At 36.0% G+C, this 17,269-nt stretch overlaps 3 protein-coding genes and 1 pseudogene across 5 annotated transcripts; 2 read left to right on the top strand and 2 right to left on the bottom strand.

Annotated features, from left to right (window-relative positions):
* Positions 1-1,598: 1,598 nt before the first annotated feature.
* LOC130989356 (cytochrome c oxidase subunit 5C-like) lies at positions 1,599-6,662 on the bottom strand. Of its 2 annotated transcripts, none has more exons than XM_057913311.1 (2): positions 6,509-6,662; positions 1,599-5,009 (listed from the first exon to the last, which is right to left on the bottom strand). In XM_057913311.1, exon 2 carries the CDS (start codon positions 4,986-4,988, stop codon positions 4,806-4,808), a length of 183 nt encoding a protein of 60 aa, XP_057769294.1. In that variant the 5' UTR covers positions 4,989-5,009; positions 6,509-6,662; the 3' UTR covers positions 1,599-4,805. The 2 variants fall into 2 exon arrangements, with proteins under 2 accessions (XP_057769294.1, XP_057769295.1); XM_057913312.1 differs by lacking the exon at positions 6,509-6,662 and adding an exon at positions 6,326-6,458.
* A 2,840-nt stretch (positions 6,663-9,502) lies between these two features.
* On the top strand, positions 9,503-11,263 carry LOC130989355 (putative pentatricopeptide repeat-containing protein At3g01580; annotated as a pseudogene).
* A 769-nt stretch (positions 11,264-12,032) lies between these two features.
* LOC130989353 (chaperone protein dnaJ C76, chloroplastic-like) lies at positions 12,033-13,897 on the top strand. Its single transcript, XM_057913310.1, has 6 exons — positions 12,033-12,191; positions 12,313-12,474; positions 12,547-12,736; positions 12,906-13,012; positions 13,326-13,527; positions 13,614-13,897. Exons 3-6 carry the CDS (start codon positions 12,565-12,567, stop codon positions 13,736-13,738), a joined length of 606 nt encoding a protein of 201 aa, XP_057769293.1. The 5' UTR covers positions 12,033-12,191; positions 12,313-12,474; positions 12,547-12,564; the 3' UTR covers positions 13,739-13,897.
* LOC130989352 (sirohydrochlorin ferrochelatase, chloroplastic) lies at positions 13,849-15,767 on the bottom strand. 2 transcript variants are annotated; one of them, XM_057913308.1, is made up of 6 exons: positions 15,609-15,767; positions 15,249-15,466; positions 14,817-14,878; positions 14,563-14,673; positions 14,351-14,443; positions 13,849-14,124 (listed from the first exon to the last, which is right to left on the bottom strand). In XM_057913308.1, exons 1-6 carry the CDS (start codon positions 15,641-15,643, stop codon positions 14,020-14,022), a joined length of 624 nt encoding a protein of 207 aa, XP_057769291.1. In that variant the 5' UTR covers positions 15,644-15,767; the 3' UTR covers positions 13,849-14,019. The 2 variants fall into 2 exon arrangements, with proteins under 2 accessions (XP_057769291.1, XP_057769292.1); XM_057913309.1 differs by having other exon boundaries at positions 15,249-15,379; positions 15,609-15,704.
* Between the last annotated feature and the right edge of the window lie 1,502 nt (positions 15,768-17,269).

Raw genomic sequence — 17,269 nt, 5'->3', positions numbered from 1 at the left:
AAGATGTTGCTAAGGAATCACTTCCTGAACCAACATATCAACCCTCCATCGCTGGGGAAAAAGAGGAAGAGATCAGCCTTAGGCCGATGACTGGCAAATCTAAGGTTGATACTGATTTTGTTGAAGTGTCTTCTTCTTGGCAGTTGTACCAAAGCAGATAGGAGATACTCAACACAAGGAAGGGCATTAATCCGGGAAATTGTCGGGTTGATGTCGGAGGAAAATATCCTCAGGTATGGATGACCACCGGCGCCAATGCACAAGATGTCAAGGAATGGTATGCGTTTGGGGCTTTGACCTCAGTTTATACCATATCCCCAGCATTCACCGAAATCAAGAGTCTACCAAGATGGATCAAAGAAACGGTGTACGCCGCCTGAGCAAACAACGAGTCCCTCAAACGAGGGGATGTTTTGGAGCTATATTTTTTCAGTGCAGCGCCAGAACCTGCAGGGAAGGGGAACCATGAAGCTTTCCATTTCATAAAGCTTCGGAGACCCGACAACAGGCCCTGAACCGAGTCAAGGCCCCTGATCATCAGTCCTCAATCGTCGCCACATGCACGGAGGATAAATCTTCACCAGACGAGCATGGAGATTATGGGTCTGTCTCACAGAAATGGACAAGGTCAAGTCCAGATTTAAGTTATTCCAGAATTCAAGTTTGGGATTGTTCCTGTTGAACACTATAACAGGAACCACCACCAAATTTGCCGAGAAGGCCTTTAAAGAAAAAAGGCTAATATTTTAGCAAAATAAGATCGTAGGGAGCAAATAGACTCGTCGCAAGTTTTGTAATATGGCTCACTTGGGTCATTGGATCGAGCACATCTACGTGAAATGTCCAACACAGAAGGAGCCGAAGTTCGGAAAGGGGGTTTCCTCCTGAAACCTGACCGAAGGAGATTTCGGTCTGATGAACACGAGCACAAAACTCCACATGGACGAGCACCTCGGGCACCAAAAAAGTAAGATGCCCGACACAAAAATGAGTCATGTGACTCACAACAAGAATCTCACTCACCTAAAAAAAAACGACAAAAAATGAATGGACAATCATGTAGGCGGACAACCCACCAAAAGAAGATGACAAAAGTGGGTGGAACTAGGGCTGGTAAACCGGTCGGTTTGGTTAAATCCGAACCGGTTTACCGATTAACCGGAACCAAATAAGGCCCAGTCACCTAACCGATAACCGAATCGGTTAATTCGGTTAATCGAACCGGACCGGTTATTCGGTTAACGGTTAATTTCCAAAAAAATTGAATTTAATAAATTTGTAAGCAATGGGATTCGAACCTTGCCTTTTCAAAGAAAGGATGAGGTCCTATCCCCACCAACTAATGTTTTATGTTTATTTAGAACCAAAATATATTTTATACAGACTTATAATGTTATATTTTAAAAAAAAAGAAACAACTCTAATTCTAATAAACAAATTCCCAACCTAAGCAACAATTTAACCACAATTAAAGTAAACAAGATAACACACATAGAAACAGTTTGCTTTTAGATCAAATTGGTATAAGTTAAGATTAGGGAAATTTTTGTTCAAACATACCTAACAAAATTAAAATACTCTTTCAATCAATTTTTACATATCGAAACCAAAATTTATCAAAGCCATAACAGCAACTATTCCACGAAATTATTTACAGCAACTATCTATAAAATTAAAATACACCAGCAACTATCAAGCCATTATTTACATCTAACATAACTATTTACACCAGCAACTATTTTACAAAATTAAAATACTCTTTCAAAGTCTCACTCTATCACAATTCACAGCAACTATTTACAGCAGCTATGCACACAAAAATTTACACTAATCAGCAGCTATTTTCACAAAATCTAGTAATTTACAGCAGCTATTTACAGGCTACAGCAGCTAACTGATTTGCTTGATGAGCTATTGACACAAAATTTACAATTACAATAGCTATTTACACAAAACTATGAGCAATTGAGCACCCAAACTCCAATCAGCATTTAGCAGACAACAATAGTATATCATCTCCAACACCAAGTCACCACCTCCAAAATCCAAATAGGACGATGCCTAAAAAAAGAAAGAAAAGAAGAGATTGTTATTCGTTAATACCTGAATGCACAGCAGCGATGCCGGCGGAGGGGGCGATGCTGGTCGCTGGCGGAGGGAGTGACGCTGGCGGAATGAGTTATCGCCGAGAAGAAGAAGAACAAGGCGGAGGGAGTGGCGCCGGCGGAGTGCGGTGAACGAGGTGACGGTAGCTGGGGTGGCGGGCTGCGGTCGGTGATAGCAAATGCAGCGGGCCAGCGGCGGACCAGGGACTGGGAGAGCGTCGGCGACTCGGCGGAGTGCAGGCTGACTGGCTGAGCACCGGGGGGAGACAGCGACGCCGGTGCTGGTGGGAGGCAAGGGAGGCGCCGGTGGGAATGGGAAGCAAGCAAGGGGAAAGACAGACTCAATTTCAAAGTCTCAAACCCTAACTATTTGTGGGGTTTTTTAAATTTTAATATAATATAATATTAATTAATTAATTTAATTAAAAAAATCGGTTAATCAATTTAACCGGTTAACCGACCGGTTAAACCGATTAACCGGTTTAAAGCTGAAATACTAATCGGTAACCGAACCGGGTCGGTTACGATTTTAACCGAAAAACCGGCACCGATTTACCAGCCTTAGGTGGAACTACAGACCACTCACCAAAAGCAGACGACAAAGGTGAGTGGAGGATGGAAGTAGTTGGCCCCTACCAGCATTATCACAAGATAACAAAGGAATGGTCCACCCCCATGTGAAGGCACTAACAAGTGTCGGCAATCATGACCGACAAAAGAAAATGGCCATCACATTCAACACAAGCTGGCCACTTAGAAAATGAATCCAAGGCCAACCACCAAGGGAAATAGATGGCATCAAACCTCTATAAAACTCAAGCTTTGGAGAGAAAGGAGGATCATTGAAAAATCATCACAACTTCACACAACACACTCTCTCTAGAAATATATCTTTGTAAAATTAAAATTTTAGTTTTCAAAGTTTTTTTTTTTTTTTTAAGTTTTAGTTCTTTTAATTTTATGTACACAAGTGTTAGCTACTAATGAGTAGCTAAACATGTTTGTCTCCTCCCTTAGGGAGATTTTATGAAATAAATTAAATATTTTGTCTCTTTAAACGCTTTGTTTTTGCTCAACTTTCCGATTTAGTAAATACGTCGGAACTTAGTGAAGGAGGAAGGTTGCAACCATCCCTTGCGAGCACATAGTTGGACGGAGCCTTGAGGGCAGACGGTCCGTAAAACGCAATAGGAACTGACTACTGAAGAAAACCATTCGACTAAAGGTATAAAGTTGATTTATGTTTATATTAATTTTGAAGTGATACGGAAGCATGTTGGGCTATTTTTATGATTTTATAAAATTGCTTTATAATTGTAGAAAAATTCATGAGGATAATTTTGCCTAAAATAATATCATGTTGGGGTTCTTTTTTAATTTTATACGAATATTGAACATATATGGGGGTCTTTCTATAATTTGTATGAATGCAGGGTAGATTTGTAATTATCATGAAAGTTGACATGGGGAGTTTGAAAAGTTTTGAAAGTATTTGATAATTTTTTAAGTTTGTGGGGAAAATTGATTTTTTTCAAAGTTTGTGATATTACATGCAATTAACCTGCAATTGTTGTTGTTGTTGTTGTCGTCAGATGTACCGATGGGACTATTCTTTAAAGATTTTGACATACTTATAGGGCTCGATTGGTACTAATGATATAATATATCTATGTCACCCCCAATATCTTGTTTGATACAAAGCACACGACCCTTTATAAATCAAAAGCCTGAAAATATTAAATAAATTTGAGTAATTTTGTATACCGCCTAAGAAGATGATATACGTAATACAAATCATAATTATAAGTATTATTAACTTTATATCTGAATACATCATACCAAACAACAAATATATTTTACAAATATTTTGATGCATTCTACGAAACATGATATTAATATGACATAGTAAAAGGTTAGTATTTTAGTTAAACATATCATACCTTTATTTCATACTATTGCATACCAAAATACCCATAGTTAAAAATTTTAATTATATAAGTACTCATTTTAAAATAAATCAAGAATATTTATCTAAAATTCTTTAAAATTATGAAAATTTAACTATTTGATAATGTATATTAGTATATATAGTAAATTTATACCTTTCAACTAGTAGCACTATAAACTTAAAGGTGAACCAAGCACGAAATCGGAACATGTTCCGATTGCAACTGATACGACATATCTTCCTAAAATCTACGGGTAGATACTATGGTTCCCAATTTTATATACAAGTATGTGCACATGTTCGTGTTCATAAAGGAACACGAAACGTGCACTGATAAAATAAAAAAGAAAGCACCTAGGCCAGAATTGGAATATTTATCAATTTATTTAGTTCTCAAACACACTAATGTGTCCCACACTATGATGCCTCCCCGATGAAATAATATATGAACCTGAAATACGATAAGAAAAGGAGAGGTCTCTATACTAGACACTAGAATCTAGATTGTTCTAGAAGTTACCATCTTCGAGAACACAGCCTCCCCCTACTTGTTAGTTCAACAAATAAGCAAAAGGTAACCAAACATTTGAATCTATGGATTTGAAACTGTTGTGTCATTGCATAATCAAGCTCTTATTGTAGGAGCAGCTAAACTACAAAGAGATCGGGAAACAAAGAATTTGCAGCTATGCATAGCAATTGATTTGCGAAATTATTGCACGAGCAAGAATTAAAGAATTAAGGGATTTAGTCTACTCATCTTCTCTAACGACGGTGATCTCACCCTTCTCGAGAAGATCATAGAACTCCCTAGTCTTCCGTTGCTCTTCCCAGTGGTACATTTTAAAAAATCCTCCGGCCACCATGCCGAGGCCGATCCCGATAATGATCTCCTTTATGACACTCGGGCCCTTGTAAACTATATGACCAGCCATTGTCTTCTATGAAACCAAAACCTAACACAAGTAGATAATAATTTGTTAGTGCAATACAAGCTAACTCATGATTGATCATAAAACAAACTATGTTCATTATTTTATTTAACTTTTTTTGGGGGGCCCAAAACTTCTCCACACAGAGTCGAGCCAAATACCATTATGCTCAAGTTTGGTTTGATTGTTATTGAGTCAAATCCCAAATTTTGTTTGCCAAATACTTCGAAACTCACGAGTATAACGAGCCTAAGTGAACTTTTTAAATTTATATTTATATTCAAAATATTAATTATTTTATTCACAATAACATAATATAATAATGATTTTCTTATAAAAAATAGAGTTAGAGACTTGATACACTTAGTACAAATTATAGTATATATAAATATCAATTATACTAAGGCTGCGTTTATTTGATAGATAAATTTATCCATGGAAAATGATGGATAAAAAAAAATTATGCCTTAAATGTCTTATTCTTTTTCCAACATTTGACACAAAAGAGATCGCTCACCATTTTTCCTTCCTTATTTTCACTTCAAGGATGAATACTATTATCACACCAAAAATGGAGGAATAATATTATCCATCTTTGAAGTGAAAATAAGGAAGAAAAATGATGAACATCATTTTTGTGTCAAATGTTGGAAAAGGAATGAGACATTTAAATGCATAAATTTTTGTTATCAATTCTTTTCCAGGAATAAATTTATCCATCAAAGTAAACGCAGCCTAAATAATAATTTATATTTTCAAGCTAAATTACTTAACGAGCCAACGAGCCGAACACTATTAAGCTCACTAAACTAGCTTTTTTCGAGCTAAGGTCACTAAAATAGCTCCGAATAACTTGTGAGTTGTTCATTACTTTTTTTTTTTATAAATTACATAAGTAAATAAAGAAATTTTAAAGACCGCACGACGGAGGACTCGAACCGAAGACCTCATGTCTTGGGCATTAACCTCCTACCACTAGGCCAACACACACACACACCGCTGTTCATTACTTTACTTCTATGCAATGTGGCTTGATCGATTTAAAATCCTTTCATTGGCCATTTGGAGCTAAACCTAATTAAATCCATTAATACAAATTCTCAAAATTTACCATCTTAAATCTAATCTAATTAAATAAACGATTTTTAACCAGTATTTAGCAACATTATCAAAATATAGAGCTCGACAGTGTTTTTATACAATGTGAAACAAAATCAGCAAATCTGGATATATTCTGATTTATATCAAATACAACAAAAAAAATTACAATATTTTTTTTCAAAGCTCTAAGCGGAAACAAATGATGAAATAGAAACGCAGATAAATCAAATTTTACTCACTATTTTGAGCATAACACACAGAAAAACAAGAATAATAATTGAAAAAAAATCGCCGAACCAAAACCAAATTCACGACGAATAAAATGAAATTGATGAACGCTGAAGCAAGCTCAAAATTATACAAAAAGAAACACGAAACATATAAGAAACAATAAGATCATCAAACAGAGAAAGGAAACTCACGTTTCGATGCAAAATTGTTGAGGCGACGACTACGAGATCCCAAAATGTCGAGAGGAAAAACTCAGAAGAAATGGTTAATACGAAGTATCTCGAATCGAAACGTGGAACGATTGTATGCGGACGCGTGTGTTTTTTTTTTTTTTTTTCATATTACCGGTTTAATTTTGGAAAATTTACCCTTTTGCACCAAAAGATTCGGTCAAGTTTCATTACTTTGAGATTTGAAATATTAGTATATACCAATAAAAATAAATCTATTTCGTTTTCATATTTTAGGCTAAATAAATTTTTCGATAACCAAAAGCAGGCAGCCTATGTTCCACGCAAATTTTGCAATATAGAAAAAACATATATCTATGAATTTTGCAAATTTCAGTCGACGATGATGCTCGTGCTACGGTGGTGATCGAAGGAGCCGAGAAGGAGAACACGATTGAATCATTTAATTTGATTTCTTCGCTAGTATTGCACACATCAATAAACATTAAGCCCACGTTTGGTAGGGCGTTTTAAGAGGTTGAAAAGGGAATCAAGTAATTGAATTCATTACTTATTGTTTAGTTTGGATAATGAGATAATCATTACCCTTATTTGAGGGTACTCAATCATCCAACTTGTTACCGCTCAAAATAAAGGAGAAACAAAAGAAAGGGAATCCCATACTAATGATTCATTTCCATTGTTAAACCAAACACTCAATAAAAGTAATGATTATTATTATCATTCCACTTTTTTATTTGATTTCATTCTCTTTCCATTTCTCTATTTGAACCAAACGAGCACTAATTGCATTTTAATTTTTTAATCACTTTAAACTGAACTAATTTGAGTTGGACTTAATATAATATATAAATGGGTTAAATGCATCTAAATTCATGAAGTTTAATCAAAATTCATTTCTAACACGGATTTTTAAAAGTTCATTTTTATACTCCAACTTTGAGACCCTATTTAATTTTAATTAACAACAAATTTATTTTCGACGATTTGAAAACACTCGTGGCACTTTGGGTAGGCTCATTACCCTCTCCAAAACACACGGGAATACTGATAGGTTGGAAGATAAAGGGTAGTAAGCTCACACGTCAGTGCCATGTGTGTTTTTAAATTGTCGAAGATGAATTCGTTGTTAAAATTGAACAAAGTCCCAAACTTGGTGTATATAAATGAATTTTTGAAAGTTCATGTTAAAAATGGATTTTGACTAAAGTTCATGAATTTAAATGCATTTAACCCTATATAAATATAAGAAAAAATTTAGGATTTACACTATGCTGAAGCCCGATGTAGTCCCTTAATACATCAGCCCATGTCCGTACCAATATGTTATACCCCCTTCGTCCCATAAGAGTGTGCATCACTTTTGGTGACATATGTTTAGTAAAATGTTAGATGAGTGTGCTAGGAGTGGAGAAAGTGATTCATTATAAAGTAAGAATAAAAAATGAGGAGTTAGTGATGAGGTAGTGTTCAAAAATGACAATGCACACTCTTGTGGATGTTCCAAAATAGAAAGAAATGCACACTCTTATGGGACGAAGGGAGCAGTAGAAAGTGTGTTCTAAATTTAAAAATTGACCGAAATTTTAAACTTTTCTTTTTTAGAGAAATGCCTTAAAACACAATATATATATATATATATATATGGAGAGGTTCAAGAAAGAACCACTAAATAAAAGAAGAACGGAGAACCATTTTCAGCCATTCGATCATCTTGTTGGATGAATGCAGATCCTGGGTTCGAATCCTGAATGGAACAATTTTTTTAATTTTTTTGAATGAATTAATTTTTACAGTGGATGCATTAGATTTGATGGTTCTCACGTTCTCACAAATAATGTAGTATTCTCTAGAACCACACCATATATATATATATATATATATATATATATATATATATATATATATATATATGGAGCCGCTCCAATGAGACCCCCAAATTTTCGTGTAACATGAGGCACGATCTGGTGCATTTGTTTAATCAATCCTATGACTGATATTGTATCTGGAGGGAGATTTTTTTCCGCAGGGTTCGAATCCTGGAGGGAGCAGAATATTTTAAATTTTGTTATTCATCAGTATATACTGCATTGTTCATCAGTATGTAATGTATTGTTCATCAGTATATATGTCTTATTCATTACCAATTTTTTAAATTTTGTTTTTCATCAATATATACATTTTGTTCGTTAGATATACGTCTTGTTCATTAGTATTATATGTTTTATTCATTGTCCTCATGTTACACGAAAAATAGGGGGTCTCACTGGAGTGCGCCCTTATATATATATATATATTATATTGAGTTAAAATAATAATTTTCCAAATTCAGAAAATAATTATTATATTACTCCCTCCGTCCCATTAAGTATGACTCCCTACTTTTAGGTACGGTAAAAGAAGAAAATTGATTAAAGGATAAAAGTGATAGATAGTGGACCTAGTGGTGGAGTCCACAACTTTTTGTAATATAGTAGTTTTCTTTTTTGAAATGGGCCATTATTAATGGAACAGACGAAAAATGAAAAATAGTCATTATTAATGGGACGAAGGAAGTAGTAATTTGATATTAACACAATTTAGAAAATTATTAGAATATAAGTAAAATCATTGTAGCAATAAAAATGCCTTGAGGACCAAACACACTCACTTAATAAGATGCTCTGGAATAGATTGGGGATTCAAAGATTTAATAGTCACTTTGTTGTATAAGTAACTCTAAGAAAATAAATTAAACCAAAAAAGCAAAATACTGAGGATTTTAAGTATATATTTTAGGATAAATGTCACTTTATGTCCCATCGTTTGACCGAATTATCGATTATGTCCCAACCTTTCGATAATATCTAATTGGTACTCAACCTATCAATATTTTTTTAATTGTGTCCCGTAAAAAATTTTCCATGCCTGGGAGCTGACGTGGAACGCCGGAAATTTATTGCATGGAATTCTGAATCCACATGGAATTGACAACATTATAATTCTTTTTTTTTAAATCATAATTCTTATGTGGCACTCTAAACGACACAACATTGAGGGTTTGAAGAAAAATCCCAAATCATAGTCAAAATCAGCCACGAACGCGGTGCTTGCCTCCATTCTCAAACTTCAACTCTTCGGTCTCCTCCCAGAGAACTAACCACCGATGAAATTCATGGCATCGTCAATGATTTTAGGGTGGCTGCTCGCAACGCTGTTGAAGCCGGATTTGATGGAGTCGAGACTCCGGCGATTTGCACCACCAGAGTCAGCTTTACGGCGTAGGCGGCTAATCTTCCGTAAACACCGGCAGGAAAATGCCAGATTTGGTGAGAGAAGAGGAAGAACCATGAGAGGTCGAGGAACAAGGAGCAGAAGAGGAGGAATGCGTATGTACGGGCGAGGCTATGATTGCTGCTCTCCACCGCCACCAGACCGAAGAGCGAAAACCCTAAATGGAGGATCAGGACGCCATTGTAGAGCGGGGATGAGTGTTCATGGTTATATGATAAGGGTGGGATTGCAGAGGGACTTAAATTTGTCGAATGCATTGCTAAACTTGTATGGAAAGACGAGTTCAATTGATTCTGCAACGAGATTGTTTGGAGAAATGGAAGAGAGAGATGTGATTTCGTGGGGTTCTATGATTGCTTGATATGCTCATCAAGGAGGTGCTGAGGAAACACTTGGTCTTTTCGATGAGATGGTGGCTGGAGGAATCGAGCCCAATGTCGTTGTTTTGATAAGTGCTTTGCAAGCGTGTGAAGCTACTTGTAGGTTAGATGAGGGGAGAAGGATACACGAACTTGCTGCAAGAAACGAGTTGGATGCGGATTTCTTGGTTTCCACAGCTCTGATTTCCATGTAAATGAGTTGCACTGTCCCTGATGAAGCGGCTGAGCTGTTTGAAAGACGCCTGAGAAAGACGCGGTCTGTTTCTCAGCAATGCTGCACGGATGTGTTCAGAATGAGAGAACGGGCGAGTCCATTGGAGTTATACGTGATATGCTGGCTAATGATTTCGACCGGATGCTTTTGATGTACTTAAAATCCTGACTGCTTGTTCGGAGCTAGGTGTTCTTCAGCAGAGGAGATGCTTCCATGGTTTTTGTGATCAGATGTGGCTTAGGCGATAATTTATTCGTTCGTGCTTCACTGATAGAATCTTATGCAAAATGTGGTAGCTTGGATGGTGCTATTGCAGATTTCGGACAGGTAAAAGATCGAGATGTTGTTATGTGGAGCTCAATGCTAGCAACATACGACATCCATGGGAGAGGCAGGGAGGCTCTGAATTTGTTCGATGAGATGATCAAGAACTCGGGAGTTAGGCCGAATAAGTTATCATTCATTTCCATCTTGTCTGCATGTAGTCATGCTGGTCTGGTTCAAGAAGGCATTCACATGTTCAATATGATGGTGATGCCGGTGTCTGGGGAGCCTTGCTCGGCTCATGCCGGGTTCATCGAAACAAGGAGATAGCAGAAATTGCAAGGAAGAAATTGGTTGAGTTGGATGCCTCTGATACTGGTTATTATGTTCTGTTATCAAATATGTATGCTGCTGATGAGAAGTGGGGCGAAGTAGCTCGAGTTCGAGGATTAATCGAGGAGAAGCGATTGAAGAAGTTGTTTGCGTTTTTTACTAGAGAAATAATGACGCTTTAAGCTTTTTTTTTCATTTGCATTTTTTCGTTTGAATTGCAACATAGGTTTGCCACATAGGTATTAGGTTGTTTTTTTGTAAGTTTAATAATGTTTTTTTTTAAGTTTAATAATGCTGCCACGTCACGTAATAGTTTCTGGCGTTCCACGTCAGCTCTCAGGCGCCGGAAAATTTTACGGGACACAATTAAAAAAATGTTGGTAGGTTGGGTACCGATTAGATATTATCAAAAGGTTGGGACATAATCGATAATTCGGTCAAACGATCGGACATAAAGTGACATTTACCCTATATTTTATTGTGTTGAATCCATATATCTTTTCCGCACTTTATCATTTGTATTATAATCGCTGTATCAGCATGCCCAAATCCATCAAATGAAATCTACAAATATTTAATTTTTTTAATTGGATCAAATTTGACAGTAATATAATTGCAAGTTGAAGAAAGTCGATTAAGTAAAGAGTATCATAAAGGGTGTTTTGTCTCAGCTAGTGCTTATTGTGTTGCTGCAGAGACGAAGCCAAGGCCCGAGCTCGACTTAATGATTATCCAGTCAAATTCTTGTTTTAGTTATTATATTTAAATTGTATTTTATATTTTTTTTCAGCTTTTTATATATTGCCCAAACTTCTTTTTATATACAAAAATATAATTTGATCACTAGGATTATATTTAGGTTCCTATGCATGAGGCGGTCAAAATTTGGTGTAATCATAGACAAACTACTACTTAGCTTGTTATGAATGAATCTTTTCTTTTGGATGTTCCTAAGATAACATAAAAATAAAAAATAAATTATTTGGATGCAGAAATTTTTAAAGTCAGTTCCTGAAAGTGGACCCATGGAAGAAATGTGACACTACTAAAATATCTACTTCTCAAACTAGATATATCTACCAAGACCAAAAAACTATAATTGAGAAAACCAGAAAAATAAAATGTGGGCAGCCTCTCTTTCCCCTCATCAACAATTCTTGAATCCAAACCCTTTCATAACCGATCAACACTGCAATTTCAAGAATTCCTTCTGGTGGAGGTAACATAAACTATTTTTTTTTTTTTTTTTCATTTCGAACGTGTTTCATCTTTTATTCTCGTACGATCACTAAAATTTTGAGACAAAACACGATTCGATTGATTTTGGTTGTATGGAATAGGAGGCGACGTTCAGTTCGACGCTGTGTTGTGTGAAGAAAGCAGCAGAGGGCAAGAACCATTACGAGTTGCTAGGAGTCTCAGTTGATGCGAGTGGCCAAGAAATCAAGGATGCTTATAGAAAACTGCAGAAGAAACATCACCCAGATATTGCTGGGGAGAAGGTTTGGGGCTTTGTAACATAATTTTGAGCTTAAGTTTTTGTTTGTGCAATTGGAAACGAATTATGTTTGCAGGGTCATGAGAGCACAATCATGTTGAATAAAGCGTATGAGGTGTTGGTGAGAGACGAACTCAAAAAAGAATACGATAGATCAATTGGCATAGTTCGTTTCGGGTTCGAGATCGAGGGGAGCACGCCCGGTAGTGTGTGGAAAGAGCCCTTGAGACCCCAAGCTCTATTTGTCGATGAAAATGCTTGTGTAGGTAAATATGGAATCTATTAGAAATCGAGGAGAGCGGTATAGAAACCCTCGGGCGATCAAGGGTTTCTGTGAGGCCCCCCTCGATGTCTCCAATGATTTATTCGTGTTGCGAGTAAGATCACGACGAACATACTCAAACGGGTGGTCGGGTCAAACCGGACCATTTTCAGGTTGCTGGAAATGCGTGCACCAAGCGGGCGACACATTCACCATGGACGAAGCTTCTGGAACCGCGCGCGTCAAGGTTCAATACGGCGATCACTACACAAAGATTGAGGTACCGGCCGTTTCATTTTTAGTCGCTCAAACCAAAACCATCACATTTGTAAGAGTCAAGGAAAAATACCTTGTCAATACGGGGACAACGGCGTGAGAAGAGTGCCCCAAACCACCTTCGATCTCTAGCCCGAAGAGACCACCTACGCACTCTTCTAAGGCCGTCGTCCCATTTTGACAAATGTATTTTTCCTTGTTTGTTGTGAGAGCTTTGACCTAACTCTTACAACATCATAGTCATCGATGATAGATATATCGCGATTGCTATATCATACGAAAGAATCGAATCTCGATTATGGACACTTACCTTTCAGATGTCAGTCGAGTCGTGCCCTGTAAACTGCATCCACTGGGTCGATACAGAAGAACTAGCAGTTCTTGAGCACCTAATCCGGCCCCAACCAAAGGAGGGATATGGAATATATGGACAAGGATGGGAAAGACCTGCAAATGTATTCATGGCTGCCAAATCCTTCAAAAAAAAGTTACAGCAAGAAGAAAGGCAGCAGAGACAGGGTAATCACATTCTTACATCATAAACGAATCAATGTCTACAGCAAGATTCATGTGCTATTAGTTAGAAATTTTACCTGGGATTACAGGAAAATCAAGGGACGAGAAAGAAACTCCAGCTCAGGCAGAAGCCCGCGAGAATGCATACAAGGAACTGAATATAGGAAACTTTGCAAGAATTTGGAGCTGGCTGAAGCGAAGCACTAGCAAATGAACAAACAAGTAGAGATGAATACAGTAACTATACAATCTGAAGAAACGGTGTAAGAAGGCATGAAGGAAAAGTGTGTATCAACTATCAATTCTCCAGATGTAATTTCAGAATGAGTTTGAAAATTATGTATGTATATATGAGAAGCTAGTTAAACATCAACACAACCAAATGGATGTTACAATATGTAGGAATTTACACGAAGAAAAATGAAGTAAAGATACACTGGTTCATCTCTTCAAAATTTGTAACAGGAGAGCATGATAAAGTCGAAAACCATCGCACTAATTATAGAGCCGGCATTTTCCTGTTCCGGCGCATACTGAGCACTCGTCCTTCTCGCCTGCAACATGACTCAAGCAATAGGTGATTCTGTCGTTCACCACATCCTGTGAAGAGTAATTGTTAGCGGGCCGTGTCACTTTCAGCTAACTTGCAAACCATAAGTAACTAACCCACATAAAACACCAAGGTCAAATTATATGTATATGAAGATTATCATGATATCCTATACATAATAAGTATGTTTATTTTCCAGAGAAACAATAAGAAAAGGCATTAGCATAAATGTAGACTGCACGCGAAAATAAAGATGGATAAACCAGAGCCTCGTACCACAAGCAATTCGTGCAGACCAAGAGGCGCAGTGATGACATAGGAAACCTCTGGATGCTCCTTGGCAGCTTCAGCCGTCAGAGAAGGAATATCCTACAAAATTGCAACAGAAAAACTTGGCTCGTGTCACATTCCAAAATCTTTCGATTCAGGTGTTGAAAATACGAAAGAGGCCAACTTCATTACATGTTTCAAGTTCTCTTAACCATTACCTGGTTCCAATGTCTTCCAGGAAACAAGAAAAATGGGCTGACTATAACACGCCTTGCCCCTTGTCGAACACACGAATCAAAAGCATCCTTGATAGATGGCTCAGCCAGTTCCTAATTACAACAGAAGAAACTGGGAGGAATCAACAAACAATTCTAGACGTCTCTTTGTCATTAAAACAGAAGTTTCATTATCAATTTACAATAAAAGATGAAGTCAAAAGAGGGGAGTCGAGATCCATAGATGTGATCAATACCATATGAGCAGGTTCCACTATCGGATATTTCGTTTTATCTCTGAACATAACCACAAATTCATCTGAACAAAAAAACAAAAAAGGTGTTAACTATCAACAAAACACTGTTCTACATTATATCAAGCTAGACAGCAGTAACATCAATGAATAAAATTGGGTAAGTTCCATTAATTTGAAGAATTATATAGATAGCAGCTGTAGATAGCTTGAAGAGATATACTATATTTAGAAAAAATCACATTATCCTCTCATGAAGTCCAAATTTCATGAATAACCATTTTTTTTTCTTGTAGAATTTTTTAATGATTCACAAAAATATAATTCCATGATTTACCAATTACCATTAGTGCATCAGTCCTAAATAAAGAAACAGCTCAAAATTCACCGAAACAGAAAATCAACAACATAAAATTAAGCAAAGGAATTTCTTACTCAGCATAAGATTGGATTCCTTTCGACGCGAACCGTGGTCGACGATGATGACGCCGTCACCTTCAACAACCGGTTTCCTGAATCCACCGCCATTCGCGGCGGATGCCACACACAACTTTGACGGTAAATATCTGATATTTGAGGGGTCCCGACGCATTTTCAAAAAATTAAGAACCGACCGATCAGGTCTTCTCCCCAATTCTAACCTAGTTTTTGGGCTTAATTCATGAAAAAATAAAAGAAAAATGGAAAAAGGCGGAGATTAAGTGAGACATTTAGAGTAGAGATTTTTTACTTGAGGAGGTGAAGATAATAATATGAAATTATAATGAAAAAGTCATAGAGATAGAGCGGATTTACCTGCTGAAATTGAGAGAAGAAGATGATGCCGCCATTTTTGCTAGCTCCCAGCTCTCTTCCCCTCGCAGTAAAATTGAATTTTCTTTTAATTTATTTCTCTGTTCAATAATGGGCCTTTTTTATGCTATGGGCTTCTTTTGCTAATCCATAGATTATAGATATCGACTAATTGGGCCGTGTTTTGGATGCACCAATTTATATAAAAAAAATGGACTGAAAAAATATAATTTCATAAACGTGGAAAAACTCAGTCTCGGACTCTCAGTTCCGATTTATGCTATACATAAAATTATTTTTTCTTTAGTTACAAATACATAATTTAAAATTTGAATTATTATTTTTAATTCCTCTCTTCAAATGAAAGACGGAAAAATAAATCAGACTTTAGTTTTTGTCTGATTTATAAATTTAGTGATTTTGATCACAATTCCATAGATATAGTCATATAGGGAATTAAAAAAATTACCTGCATGAATTAAATGTCAAAATATTTACAATTTGTGCTTCTAAATAGTACTTCATCCGTCTCACTCCAATAGGCACAGTCTTAATATGGAAATATTTAGTGCTTTATTAAGTAATAACAAAAGAATATTTAGCCTTTTCATAAAGGGGTACTCTTAAAAGGTTAATTTTTAGTGGATCACACACCATTTAACTATCAAAAAGTGAGTTTCTTAATTTTTGTGCCGAAAGAAATGAGCCTATTGACCTGAGACGGAGGGAGTAGTTGTTAGTATATCGATTATAATATATAGATATAGAGAGATGATCAGGTGATCCTAGGTGAGAATTTAAAATATCCATGAAATCTAAAAATCCATTATTCTAAATCATAAGTTTGATTTGTCATAAAATTAAACGCTTAGAGCACTCCCAGTAGATCACCTAAATGCATCACTAACTTTAAATTTAGGCTAAAATAATTGAAAATGATATAAAAAATGCATCCAGCAGATTCCCTAAATTGGATGGGGCCCACAAAATTTTTTACACCTACCTAAATTCAATCTTAAATTTACACCCACCCTAAATTTATTTTAAGCTTATAATTAGTAGGGCCCACACATAATTATTGTTTTTATGTAGAAAATAGGAGATCTGGTGTATGCATTTATAAAATCGAGATCCTAAAATTAATAGGAAAGCTTTAGGAAAGAATATATGAGCATAATTTTAGGATTTCTGCTGGGAGTGCTCTTATAGTGGTTCCCTTCCTAAATGAGTGGGATTCATAGTGAATTTAATTATGAAATTTTTAATTAAATAACCATTCATTTGAATCGTGATTATTCGTGGTCAATCGATATTTATTCACAGACCATGTGAGGAATTTTCACTATAAATTAATATGGGTAGAATTCATTTTATTTTATCGTCAAGAAATTGTGATTTATTCACAATCAATCAATATTTATTCACGAGAATTTAATTGAAAATGACTTTTACATTTTACTGAAAACTAGTGTAGCACCCGTGCTATGCATGGCATGTAAATTTCATACATTTTAATATTTAAGTTTTTTATATTACAGCTAAGCTCAACAAAATACCCTGTAAATACTATTCAAGGGCTTATAAGGTCTTTCAAAGTGTTTGAAAAAAAAGCTCTTTAAGTTTATAAGCTGTAAAATTAAGCAGATTATAAGTTTATAAAAAAA

This window comes from Salvia miltiorrhiza, chromosome 6, assembly GCF_028751815.1.
Source record: "Salvia miltiorrhiza cultivar Shanhuang (shh) chromosome 6, IMPLAD_Smil_shh, whole genome shotgun sequence".
In the NCBI taxonomy this organism is placed as follows: domain Eukaryota; kingdom Viridiplantae; phylum Streptophyta; class Magnoliopsida; order Lamiales; family Lamiaceae; genus Salvia; species Salvia miltiorrhiza.
Note: the sequence above shows the minus strand (reverse complement) of the source record. Positions and strands in the feature narration are given on the sequence as shown.